Source organism: Elaeis guineensis, chromosome 3 (genome assembly GCF_000442705.2).
Source record: "Elaeis guineensis isolate ETL-2024a chromosome 3, EG11, whole genome shotgun sequence".
Lineage (NCBI taxonomy): Eukaryota > Viridiplantae > Streptophyta > Magnoliopsida > Arecales > Arecaceae > Elaeis > Elaeis guineensis.
In genome coordinates, this window is record NC_025995.2 from 86,002,087 (window position 1) to 86,017,036 (window position 14,950).

General features: G+C 33.4%; 1 protein-coding gene across 1 annotated transcript; it reads right to left on the reverse strand.

The window, feature by feature from the left end:
* Window positions 1–4,792: 4,792 nt before the first annotated feature.
* Window positions 4,793–9,548, reverse strand: LOC140856254 (uncharacterized). The gene is given in 6 exon segments (XM_073253381.1): window positions 4,793–5,190; window positions 5,311–5,578; window positions 5,661–5,748; window positions 5,841–6,041; window positions 6,223–8,474; window positions 9,435–9,548. Coding segments are annotated over 6 exon segments (3,321 nt in total).
* Between the last annotated feature and the right edge of the window lie 5,402 nt (window positions 9,549–14,950).

A 14,950-nucleotide genomic window follows, 5' to 3' on the forward strand; every position in this document is an offset into this window, starting at 1 on the left:
TTGGTCTTTTGACTTAGAATATTTTTATTGTGTTAACATACTGTTTATTTAAAATATGGTTGATCAGATAATTTGTATTTGAGCAGGTTTTTTTGAAAAATTAATAAAAATTTTATTTTTTATCCAAAATTTATTTTAGCGACGAAATATTAATTTCGTCGCAAAAAAATTTGTGAACCCAAAAAATAAAACATTTATTATTCATTGCGATGAAATTTTTTATTTCGTTGCTATTTTTGCGACGAAAGTCTTAGTTTCGTCGCTAAAAATTATAACTTTTGCGATGAAATTTTTATTTCGTCGCAATTATGCCGACGAATATTTTTATTTCGTCATCCTTATAGCGACGAAATTATTATTTCGTCGCCATTATAGCGACGAAATTTTTTTTTTCGTCGTAATTTTTGCGACGAAATTATTTCGTTGCTATTTTAGCGACGAAAAAAGTTTCGTCGCTAAAAATTTAAACTTTTTGCGACGAAATTTTTATTTCGTTGCAATTATAGCGACGAAATTATTATTTCGTCGCCATTATAGCGACGAAATTTTTTATTTTCGTCGCTCTTTTAGCGACGAAAATTTTATTTCGTTGCTATTATAGCGACGAAATTTTTTTTCATCGCAATTATAGCAACGAAAATTTTTTTCGTCGTAATTTTTGCGACGAACTTTTTGCGACAAATTATTTTGCGATGAAATCCGTCGCTAAGTTTTGCGACGAAATTAATTTTCATCGCAAAAAATAAGAAAAAAATTTTTTTAATCAAAATATTTAGCGATGAAATTTTTTTTCGTTGCAATTTTAGCGACGAAAATTTAAGCTCTTGCGACAAAATATTTTCGTCGCTAATACAGTACATAACTTCATCGTCTGGGTTTACTATTTTTTGCGACGAAATAAAATATTTTCGTCGCTAAGGTCTTTTGCTACGAGTCTTTCTCTACAAATTTTTAGCGACGATATATTTCGTCGCAAATACTATTAGCGATGAAAATAAGATTTTTAGCGACGAAAAAATTTCGTCGCAAAAAATCAAATTTCTTGTAGTGACCAATGGTGTGATATAATCATTTAACGAATGATGTGCTGCTCGAATAGCCTCTTGCCATTCCTCGACTGCCATATCTAGTCCCAGATTGACATCGTTAAGATTTTTGGTTGCCATGTTTTTTTCTTGAGTGCAATTTAATCTATAGATTCTCTTCTCTATTTCTTGATCAAATGGCACCAAGTCACTATATCCACTACAAGAAATTTAGTTTTTTGTGATAAGCAATGTTGTCACTGAAACTTGGAATATTGTCACTGATGAATTTCTCTGACAACAAACTATTGTCACTAGCCGGTCGCAATTGCTTCATCGCTAAAACCATTTATGACAACTTAAATTTTTTGTCACTGAATCATTTCTTTTCTGTGACAATAGAGCTTGTCACTTAATGTACTTTTTGCTGTCACCAATACAATGAAATGGGCATGCCTTGAAGGATCTTGTGACAATAGTAAATCTATTTAGAGACGAGTTCTCTTATTGCAGAAAAGTCTTACAGAGACGAGTTTCACTTGTCACTGAAAATAAAATTTGTGACAACTTAACTTGTCACAGAAACAAATCATTCTTGTCACAATGCAATAACGTAAATTGGTTTTGGGACAATAATGACTCTGTTTAGTGATAAAATTTCTTGTCACTGAAATAGCTTAAAGTGACAAGAACTTTTGTTGTCACTGAAAATAAAATTTGTGACAACTTAACTTGTCACAGAAACAAATCATTCTTGTCACAATGCAATAACGTAAATTGGTTTTGGGACAATAATGACTCTGTTTAGTGATAAAGTTTCTTGTCACTCAAATAGCTTAAAGTGACAAGAACTTTTATTGTCATGAAAAATCTCATATGTGACAACTTGTTATTGTCACTAAAATTTAGTGTATATGACTACAGAAATTCATCTCATTCACAAGCAAACTAAGAATCCAAATACATCTTTCTCAATGTTTGCATTTCAGTAGATATCCAAAATAAAAATCACAAGATAGTACCAGTAGTTCATAAGCACTCCATATGCTATTTAATTGATCAAAACCAACAGTACATGATCCAAGACATCCAAGGAATTTTCAATTTCACTGTTTGGAATTCGACAGGACATCCAAAATTAATTTAAAAAAAATACTGACTAGTACCTATAGTTCATAAGCACCCTACATTCTACTTAACTGATCAAAACTAACAGCCTATGACATCCATATTTTCAAATTGAAGCTAGTTAATGTACTCCCATAATGCCAACAGAAGTAGCTGCCCATATTATTCCTGCATATAAACAAGGTTTGGATTAGTAAATGATTGGCTAGAATAAAGTTTTGAGTAATTAAAGTCTAGCAACCTCTAGATAAGCAACAGATTATCCACTAAAAATTTAAAAAAAAAAATAAGGCAACCTTTTTTGCATATAATTTGTAAATTTATACCTCATATTGAAAAGTTGAGATAACAAGAAAGGTTTTCAATCCAGGTTTTCAATGGATTACACAAGAAATGAGCTCAGGCATGTTAGCAATTAAACTTCTAAAATAAAAAATTAAAAAAAAAAAAGAATTGACTATATATTAAGAATCTCAATTCAAAGTTGCCATTCCTAGAATTATAAAAAATTATGGATCTCACACTCTTAGAATGCAGCACTGTACCTAAGTATACTATAGCTAATTGGTTGTTGTTTATATTCCTCTCTTATAGATCATTGAAAACAAGAAAAAAAATATCATATTTAACTTTTCTAATTTCTTAAAAGTAAAAAATTCTTACTTGGTTAAGGTTTATGTATTGAGGAAGATGAAGCTCTTGATTGGGAGAAAGTTTCAAAAAAGGCAGCAAAGCGACCTTGGATCATAGCATTAACTTTTTCATTAACTTGTTCCTCCATTTGAGCTTGAATCTCAGCTCTAACCTCATCTTGCAATTGAGCTCGAACATCTTCTCTAATGCTATCCACCAACGATTCCTTAGCTTGTTCGACAGCTCTTTGTACCTCTTCTTGCATATTTTCATTATACCTAACTCTCTTAGATGGTGCCTTCTTTCCAGCACCTTTGCCACGAAAATAACCAGACTTTTGGCCAAGTACTTGCAGTAATATGTCATCACGAGTCATTTGGGATTCATTCTCTTGTGTTTGTTGAACAACCTCCTCAAGTTGTTCCTGCAATAGATTATCAAAGATTAGATGCCAAAATAATGCATAATGAATTTTAAGAACAACAAGAAAAGTTTTTTAACTAACATGGATCTCCTTGGATTTAGGGTCAGACCATACTAATTCTCCTTCTTTATTTTTCTTAGTGTGCTGAATCAACCAAACCTGATCTGGTGGTGCTTTTTCGCATGTTTCTGGGTCCCTCTGAAATGAATCACAAAAAAATAAGTGTTTTATTTAGAAGTTCCTAAAACTATGTTAAATCTTCAATTTATTCTAAAAACTTACAGTTGATTCTTCAACTTCAGCATAAGATCGGGTGCCACATGTATGCTTAGTAACTAGCTTTGCCCTATTTGCTGCATTTCGCTTGCTTACTTTCTACAAACAATTGATACATGCAACTAACATCATTTATAAATCCAAAATGATGATGTATATATTTTAAATATAAATTAAATTTTAATTTGCAAAAACCTGAAAAGCATCAGAGCTGAAGTATGCCATCATATATTTCCAATCTTTTGGAGTAACATCTTCAGGAATATTAGCCAACCTCTCCTCATCAGTTCTAAATTTCTTATATAAATCATGCAAGCGATTTCTCCAACCTCTATAAAGTCATTGCATGGTGGCCAAGACAAAAGCACATAAACGATATTCATTCCTATCATCTTCCATCTTAAACTTCTCCTAGAAGACACAAACAATGTAAATTATATATTAATATATATAAATAGAAATAAACAAGATACTAAAATCAATCATAAATATTTAATTTACCTTTACTTGTAGCCACATTCGCTCACCTACTCTATTTGCCACATCTGGCCAATTTTTTGCAGTTAATGGAGCTTGTGTCCTGACAACATAACCACAAAAATTGATAATATCTCTAGCATTTTCTCCTACTGCTCTCAGTATATCATGAGGGATGCTAACTTTCAATGGTCCATTCTTTGTTCTCATATCAACCTTAATACATTTGTAATGCCCACGCACATTCTTACTTGAAACAGTTGCTATAGAAAATAAATTACAATTAGTATAACTAAATTTAAGTAGAATAAATTAAAAGTTTCAGCTATAAATAAAATATTATTATACCAGCATTACTACAATGACTAGAAACTCTTGGTTGAGTTTGAAGTTGCTGTCCATGGGATTGACTTTGCTGCAATTCAAGCATCTGGTCTTGGTGTTCATTTGTCTGCTGGTTTTGTTGGTCCCAAAGTTGTGCCTCTTCTTGTGATTGATTTCGCCGCAGCCTTTCTCGATAAGGTGATGTAACTTCATTTGTTTGAAATCTTATATCAATAACAGGGCATTGTCCTCGTCCACCAATTCGTGCACCTCTTCCTCTACATCTAACCATTTCCTAATAAAAACAATAAACAAGCTTTTTAGTAAAAGTTCAACTAATTATCAGCAACATCTACTAAATGCACAAAAAAATATGAATATGCCATCAGAAGATACAAAAATAACATGAACACAATAAAATGATTTAAATTAAAATACCTGTTGGTCATCACATAATGTTTCTTCTTCCAACATGACAAAAAATAAAATTCTAATTACAAATAGGCTAATCATCAGGACTATATTCATCAGAACTGTATTCATCATGGTTGTTTTGATCATCATCTGTTTCACTTTCAGCTTCTTCTTCTATCTCATCATCATTAATAAAATCATCTAATGTCAGATTCTTTCTATTTGTGTCATTGTTGGGTGAAAAGCTTTGTGGTTGAAGATCATCTCGATGTAGCACTCCTATCAACTCATCATTGTTCATGACTTGGCCATATTGAAAATTTTGTTCTTGTTCCTCTTGTTGGTAGACATCATCTTCGATCAAACTATCATCATCATCATCTGCATCATTATCTACAGATGGCACATCATAAGCATCACGTGGATAAGTTTTTATCACAACAAGCCAATTGCTATCAACTAAATCTTCTACATAGAACACTTGTTGAGCTTGAGAAGCCAACACAAAAGGCTCATTGGTGTTCAAAGATCCATGGATATTTATGCTTATATATCCATAGTTGTCAACCCTATATCCTCATCCCAATCGGCCAACATCCCACCAGTGACATTTGAAAAGAACTACTTTTTTATTTCCCACATACAACAATTCAAAAATATCTTCCAACACTCCATAGTATTCTTTATCAGCAGATGTATCATCTCCTTTTACAAGCACTCCACTATTCTGATTTTTTCGTCCAATTGCACGATCTCTTGCATGAAATCTGAATCTATTGACAATGTAAGTTCCATATCTATGAACTATTTTGAACGGTCCAACAACCAAGCTTAGAAGATCTTCACTTGCTTTGTCTTTAGCTTTAAGCTTTGAAACCTATTTAAGATTAATAAATTAAGCCATTATTAGCATAAATAAAAGTAACTTAAAGTATTTACCTATATTATATGATACCTACACGTTCATAAAACCAATCTGGAAATTCCTTGTGATGTCTAGCCAGGATATTTCTTGAGCTCGCCTCTTCCAATTCTTTTTTATGCTCCCTATGAATAACATAATTAATCAATAATAAAGATGATTGAAGTAGAAATAAAGTTCTTTGAAGATTTTCATAATAACAAGATTTTGTTCTTACTCAATATATGGCCAAACTTCCTCACAGTTTCGAAGAACATATGCTTGAGCTTGTGTAAACTCCTGAGCATTAAGCTCATAAGACTTAAAAGCTCCTTTTGCACAGCCATCTTTGGCAAAGATTGATAGTCCTTGGTATGAAGTAGCTCCATCATCATTTCGTGGGACTCGATTAAATTTTATTTCAACACTATTCAAATACCTAGAACAGAATGTAAGGCATTCATTTGCAAGATAACCTCTTGCAATTGACCCCTCTGGACGAGCTTTGTTTCGGACATAAGACTTTAATGTTCGCAAATATCTAGATTCAAAAGATATTAACTAAGTCAAAAATAATACAAAAAAAAATTACATTTAAGTTTTAAAAAGTTAAGGATTACCTTTCAACTGGATACATCCATCTATATTGGACCGATCCACCAATTTTAGCCTCGCTTGCCAAGTGAATTGGTAAATGAATCATAATATCAAAGAAAGCTGGTGGGAATATTGTTTCAAGTTTACACAGAGTCATAACAATGTCATCCTCCAACTGTTTTAGATCTTGAACTTTTAACGACTTTGAGCATAAGTTTCTAAAGAAGTTACTTGGCTCAATCAATGGCTCACAAACAAACTTAGGCAATAATCCCCGAATGGCAACTGGAAGTATTTGCTGCAAAAGGATATGATGGTCATGGCACTTTAAGCCAAAAATCTTCTTCTCATTTATATTCACACATCTTGATATGTTAGAAGAGAATCCATCAGGGACCCTTAAATTAGATAAGAAATTGCAAAAGGCTATCTTCTCTTGTGGGGATAATGTATAAGTTGCAACTGGCATCTTCAATTTACCATTTTCAATATAAGGATGAAGATTGTGCCTAATGTTCATATCTACAAGGTCAAAACGGCCCTTCAATGTATCTTTTATCTTTCCTTTTATATCCAGCACAATTCCTAAAATGTTAGAAGAAACGTTTCTCGCAATATGCATCACATCAAGATTATTGCGCAATTTCAGATCCTTCCAATAAGGCAATTGAAAGAATATATTCTTCTTCCTCCAATTGTAAATATCGTTAAAATCATCACGCTTACACTTTTGACCCTTCCCAAAAGTAACTTTTTTTAACTTACGCAGCTGATCCAACACATCATCACCAGTTAGTACCTTAGGTGCATCTCTATATTCACATTTTCCATCAAAAGATCTTTTATTACGTCGCCATGAATGATTTTTGGATAAGAACCGACGATGCCCCATGTAACAAATCTTACTTCGTATTGAAAGAGAGCAAGTGTCTTTGTGGCAACAAGGACAAGCTAGTTTTTCTTTAGTCATCCATCCAGACAAATTACCATATGCAGGAAAATCATTAATAGTCCAAAGGACAGCAGCATGTAAGTTGAAATTTTGTCATGTATGAGCATCATATGTCTCTACTCCTATATCCCATAACTCCTTCAACTCTTCAATTAAAGGCTGTAGATATACATCAATGTCATTTTCGGGGCACTTAGGACCTGGAATAAGAAGTGTCATCATAAAATAAGGATCTTTCATACACTGCCATGGAGGTAAATTATATGGAATCAACACAACTGGCCATATACTATGAGGGGTAGACATATTTCCAAATGGTTGGAAGCCATCACTTGCAAGACCAAGCCTAACACTCCGAGGATCTGCAGAAAAGGACTTGTACTTATCATCAAAGGATTTCCAAGCGAATGAGTCAGCTGGATGTCTTAATATGCCATCATTTATCCTTTTCTCCTCATGCCATCTCATGTCCTTTGCAGTGATTTTAGACATATACAACCTCTGGAGTCTTGGTTTCAAAGGAAAATAATGTAAAATTTTGTGAGGGATATTGCGCGTTCTGCCTTGATATTTCCAGCGGGATAAGTTACATACAGGACATACGATTGCATTGGCATGCTCTCCCCAATATATAACACAATCATTCAAGTATGCATCTATTTTTATATGTTCAAGTCCAAAATCCTGAATAAGCTTCTTAGCTTCATAAAATGAGTTTGGAACTAAGGCACCATTTGGAAGAACTTCCTTAAAAACCTTCAGCAACTTATCCATTGATGTATCACTCCAATTATTTGAACATTTTAAATGGAGTAACTTCACAGCAAAGGATAATTTGGAGACCTTGTCACATCTAGGATACAAATTTTTATCGGCATCTTTAAGCAACCTGTAAAAGGCTGCTGCTTCCAGATTTGGTTCTTGGGGTTCATATCCTTCATTCACATCATCTCTTTCAACATCAGTATTTATGAAAGCACATGCATCATGAACCATTCCAATTAAGTCATCATAATCTGTATTTTCTTTCTCATCTAAATTGTCTCTACTATTAGCATTGCATTCCTCTAAATTTTTCTCAATTGTCTCACCATGATAAACCCAATGTTTATAACTTTTCACAATTCCATTTCGGATCAAGTGAGCCCTCACTTCATGTCGGCCCTTAAAGACTGTATTTCTACACTTAGTACAAGGACATCGTATTCTATCACTAACAGTTGGCTGACCAAAAGCAAAGTTAAGAAACGAATGGCCTCCATTTATATATTCCATACTTGCTCTGTCATTAAGTTTCATCCAGTTCTTATCTGACATTATGTCCTGCACATTATAATAGATAATAAAATAATATCAACTATAATAAAATGAGTTGTTATGGTAAAACTACAATCAGCAGGTAGCGTAAGAATTAGAAAGATAATTGAACATAGAAAATTGAGGTTCGTAAGATGCTTATTTTAACAACAAATATATAATTTAAAGCCCTATATACAGTAGTTCATATTCATATCATCAATAGAACAGAGCTCCATAAATTGAATCGAAAAGTCTCAAAAAAATTATTCTGGCCCCATATGAGAGTTCAGAAAGGTGGAAATTAGCCTACTGCAAGTCTCACACCATGGATTCAGTATCATATTCATATGGATAATATCCATAAGCCAATTCATGAAGGAAATGAAGAGGTATAAATCAAAAGTTTGAGTAGGCCAAAGAGTTCAAACCAAGGGGGAAACGGGATCTAGACAAAAATACACAACCATCCTTGCCATGCTCGATTTTAAACTAGCTAAACGAATTAGCACCCAATCCTTTCTGTCACTAGCTTGATCTGTTATTTATATTTCTCTTTTCAGAATAAAGGTGTCATGAAGAAGTGTTGTGGGTGATGTATGATGGTGAGCGAAAGCTATAAGGGAGAAAGAAAGTCTACAAATAATTTCCTCCATTGGTTTTGCTTTGCTTGTAAGCTAAGGGAGCAAGAAAAGTTTACTTCAAAAAAAAACAAAAGGGAACAAGGAGAGTGTGCCAAATCATCATTTGCTTCACTTGTATACAATCATACCTGCAAACATATTATAAATACAGAGGACAACCAAATAAGATTTGTAATCAAGGTTTATGTAACCATTTTTTATGAGGTGTCCATGCTAATAAATCACTTCCCAAAGTAGGTTAGGGAAGGATTTGGGCCCAAATATCTCATAAAACAACCAAGAACCTTTACCAAATAGATAAGTTGGTACCTTTAACTAAATGAAAAAGAAAAAAAAAAGGTACCTCCAATTTGTCCTCACTTTTAAGGACCAGGGGAGGGTTGGCTGTTGAAATTTGCATCACCCGAGTGGTGCCCCATCTTACTTCTAGAGCAATCACAAGGAGAGCAGTACCCATTCTCTCAGATTAATCAAGCAGAAAATTATTAATACAGTTGAACTATTCAATCAGTCTAAGCTTTTGTATGGTGACATTCCTCCATCCTATATATATTCTCCTGTATTTATTCAACCCATATCACACGTCTGGATCTTACATTTGAGACTCACTGCCTGATGAACAGATTGGTATCATATTCATATTATCATGAGAACACAACTCCATAAACTGATAGTTAGGAGCCAAAAAAAAAATGGAGCTTGGAAGTCTGACACCATGGATTTAGTATCATATTCGTATTATCATTTGAATAGAACTCCATAAATTGAAAATAAAGAAACCAAAGAAAAATTTTTTCAATCAAAAATCCCCAAACCCGACAAAATATCATGCTTCTACCTAGATTAGCTCTCCAAAACCTCAAGCTCACATCGCTGCAACTCACATAAAATCCCATATCATCGGAACCTCAAAACCCCTCTAATATCCTTAGATGCTCTCCTTCTCCATAGATCTCCAAAAACAGATAACGAAATGAAAAGAAAAAGATGCAAAAACCAAAGGAAAATGATCAATCTATGAGGGAAAAGGGCATACCTTTGATTTTTTCTATCCGTCCTCTGTTTCGTCTATTTTTTTGATATTTTCCCTGGATTTTCCTCTATTTTTTATGAGGCTTAATCAGGTGGGGAGGCTTGGAGCGTACCAAATGGGGAAGACGAGGGGTTTTGGGCCTTTTTCCCATGAAACCAAGAACAACGCGCGAAGATTGGTTTCTCAGCGGCAGAAAATTTTTCATTAAATGAGCATTAAAAGCACTTAAAACGGGTTAAAAATGCGGAACAATCCTGTCACAGGGGTCGACTCATGGGTCGACTCATGCCTGGGGGTCGACTCATGGGTCGACCTCTGTGGAAAAACATCAGAAAATGAGAAGGGAAGCACGGTTCTGTAAAATTGGCCTAAAACCCACAGAAGTCGACTCATGGGTCGACTCATGCCTTGGGGGTCGACTCATGGGTCAACTCATGGGTCGACTCACAGGGTGTGCCAAGTTTGTGCCATCCAAAAATTCTGCGTGCCAATCATCTCATATGCCATGAGTCGACTCATGGGTCGACTCATATTTTTCAAACATGAATATCTTTCAAAATACAAGTTCAAAAATAATAAAATTTTCACCAATGGATCATAAATCTTTTGTTCTATCATTTGATGCTTTCAAATCAGGGTTTGGTAAAATTATGACTTTGCCCCTGAAGAGCAATAAGTCTTTTTCAAGCGAAAATCAATAGTACCCCTTCAAATGCTTTGTAATCATCAAAATCAATCCAAGGAGCAACAAGAATGGGCATATGTATACAAAAAGACTTTTGGTATTAGAGCCGGGGTTTTGAGTTCTAACTTTTAATATAGTATGATGGCCTCCTCCAAATCCAATCCAATGTGCACCAGAATATTTTTTTCAATGGAGTTATCAATTGGAAGGGTGCCAGTTGTGAGTTCTCTCACATCACTACTAATAGGTGTGGGGGTTTCTGGGATTGAGTACTTGTGAAGAAGTGGTAAACATGAAGGAGATGAAACGTTTCGTTTCTTCTTCTTCTTCTTCTTCCTCTTCTTTTTTTTTTTTAGAGGGCAAAGAAAGGGCTTCCAATTAGGGGTTTGGTGCTTAATATTTTTTTATTTCAGTGACGAGTAAATATTGTCATTGAATTTTTTTTTGTGATAAGAAAATATTTTCTGTGACAAGTAATTATTGTCACCGATGCCTTTTAGTGACAGAATTTTAATTCTTGTCACGAATAATATTTTATTTTTCTAACTAATATTTTAGTTTTTTGCACTTTTATTTAGTGACAAGTTCTAGTGACAAGAAAATTTTTTTTGTCACCAATAATTAATAATCTATGACAAGGATATTTGTTTGTCACTAAAATAAATCAATTGATGCTAATCAGTGACGAGCATGATTTCTTGTCATAGAATATTTATTTTCAGTGGCAAAAATTTTCTTTGCCACAAAACACTTGCCACTATAGATAAGATTTCTTGTAGTGATCCAGTGCGTGTTATGTACTGGACACACACCTGCAAATAAAATAAAAACAAAAATCAAACTTAAAAAAAAATTCTAAAGTAAAGTAAGAAATGTAATTTCAATATTATTTTAGACACAATCCTTGGTAACGACGTCAAAAACTTGATGCATACAAATCTATCACTATGGTAAGTGTACTAGTCGATCAAATAGTATAGTATATGAGTAGACTATCATCCCCCGAGGATTGAAAAATAAATACTAAAAGTACTTTCCTAAATTTTATTTAAAAAATGATTTATAAGAAAAAAAAAAATAAAAAAAATAAATAAACAATTAAGAAATTATAAGAGAACAAAAAGGATGTGATTGTTAGGGTTGAAATCAAGAGCAGATAAACACTAAGGCAATTGGTTCACCAACTCAATCAATATAATATTTAAGTAATCATGCAAACTAGATCAATTTTTGTTTCATGTGACGGCGAAGTTTCCTAAGATATTCACTATCCTTTGGTCCAGGTATAGTAAAACTATCACTACTTATTAACTACTCTTTAGTCCAAAAGAAATTTAAATAAGCAATGATGTATTAATTTTTATGAAATCCTCTAATTAAAACACACTACATCTAAAGCATACTAAAATTACTGCATGCATAGGAACCTTAATTCGATTCAAACAGAAGGTATACAAATCAAGAAGCATTGACATAGAAGTACTTGATCTGTATCATCTATGTCCATCAGATCAATTAGAAGATTACCAATAATCTAAAAGTATTAAAAATAGATTTGCATACTCTTCATGAACAAAAATTAAATCTAGAATCTAATCATACTAAATATTATATCAAAAGAGTGGCTACACCTTAGCCTTAGTAAAAGAAATTTAGTTCATGATGAAAAGAACAAAAATAGCAAATAAAATAAATAACATCATAAAATCTAAATAGAGTACTACTTGTTGCTGAATTTTGCTTCAATTCCCTGCTCTTGGTGTGAAAAAAATTGATGGAAAAAGGTTGGACTTGAAGATGAAGAGAGAAGGGAAGAAAAGAAGAGAAGATGGCCTTTGTTTTTTATCTCTATTTTTTTCTGTCTATATTCCAGGTCTCTCCTTTTTATAACTACTGAATTTTTCTCCATCCTGATAGTGTAAGGACTCTCAAAACACCTCAAAATCATATCCCAAATGATATATCAGTCAAAAATAATTTCTAACAATTTGATCAGATTTAAATACTTTAGATCAGGCCAAAAACTCACTTAAATCAATCAAAAATCAATATGGACCATTGGATCTTGCATGGGATGCATTCTGAACCATTGATCAGTGCTTCAGATGAAGTCTTCTGTTAGTTCTTAGTCACAGCAAACTTGGATCATTGGATCTCATGCAAAACCCACTGCTCGTCGTTCGATCGTGTAAATCGGCCTCCACCTGAAATCGTCTCTCGTGCACCATGATAAAAACCAGATGTCATTGTTCCTATAGACTGCTCATGGATCCGACATTGCACAATCTATAGACTATCCTATGAGCCATGCCCTGTTCTATAGACCGCTCATGGATCGAGCAGTTGGTCCATCGTGCACTAAAGGCTATTTTTTTTGGAGTTTTGAATGATTTTTGCTTGATTTTGGTTCTGATTTTTGCATGAATTTCTCTTCTTTTTACTTCTTTCTTGAAATGCAAAATACATCCATATTAGAGTGTAATTTATAATAAAATAAATTAAAAATAAATCAAAACTTAGTAAATAAGGATAAAAAAATATAGTATAAATATGAGCTTATCAAAGAACAATATAGCAGACCCATTTACTAAGATCATATCACAGCAGCTAATTAATTGCCATCTTGATAATATGGGATAAAGATACAAAGACGATTGACTTTAGTGCATGTGGAAGATTGAAAGAAGAGTGCCCTTCATGCCAATCGCATGAGTGATGTGATGAAACTTTTCTTTGTAAATTTCTAACTCATGTAATGATATTTTTTATTAGTTAATGAAATTAAGTATTAATTCATCATTATAGCTGCATCTTATTGTGCATTAGATTATGATGAACCCCATGGATTAGGACAATGATTTTAAGCCTATGAAGAGTTCATGCCTATGAAATCTAAAATTCTAAAATCTTAATCTTAAATATTCCTGATCATAGGAATATTGAGTCGGAGATCAATATTTTGGATAGACTGGTACATCCTATGTATGCTCGATGGAGAGGATGGCTAATTTCACAGGTCATCTATGTGAGACACTAATACAAGGATATGGATGCTCATTAGGGAATAAGTTCACTAAATTGACTCACTGACAAAGAATATGTTATGAAATTTTACTTGCATGTCAAAAGATGGTTCTCTAAGTAAGAGTTATGCAAGTGATCTTTAGACCTGAGATCACCATAGAATCTTATGCACATGAACCTATATTTTGGTTCATATCTAGACATCACATTAAGACATATATAGGATGTTCTGGATATGGTATAGTATGTATAAAGGTTGTGAGTTGATCAATAAAAAATCGATCACTTCTAATAAGAGAAGATGGCATCCTATGTATTCTTATTTTTGGATGACTCAAAAAAATTTTTTTGGCTAAAAGCAGGATGAAAATTAGAAAGACTTTCTAATGCTTCATCATTGGAGTCATCACTGATTGATAGAGAATTGATATGAATATGTGATTGAGTTTGACATAATTTCATGCTCATAAATATATTTGGGATGTAAAGATGTTCGAAGGATTGAATTATACGGTAACTTATCATTGAAGGATATATTTGGTATTTTCAATAAATTCTATATCTTCTGGATAGTCATGATATGCTGCTAGATGTCAATCTTGACTTATAGATTTGATCGAGTTAGAGTTTAAATTGATCACCAATTAGAAAAGATTTTAATTGCTGAACTCGGATTAGCTCATTTTGGACCTTAATCGATTAGAAGAAGTCTAATCAAATTAGGTCAACTTACACTCGGACCTATTGCTGATTAGATGTGGAACTCAATGGATCACATACATAAAAAAATTGACCAAGAAATCTTTTGATAAGGTTGATTGGAGTTTTGGATCTAATCAGATTCCCAGTAAGCATGCTAGTACGTATGGAAACCCTAGCTCCTTGAATCGGATTCGAAATTGATTCGAATTTTACTTCTTGATCAAACCAAATTGAGCTATAAGCTAATTTGGATTTGGATCTGGGTGTGGCAGCCATTGGATGGTGCCATATGGCCTCTTGGGCACCAATTATTTAGAGTCCTAACTTGGTTAGACTCTTGGCGTGCAAAGATGTGGGGCATGCACGTTTTGGAGCATGGAGAAAGAAAGAGTCCTTTTACCTAAGGTTTAAGATG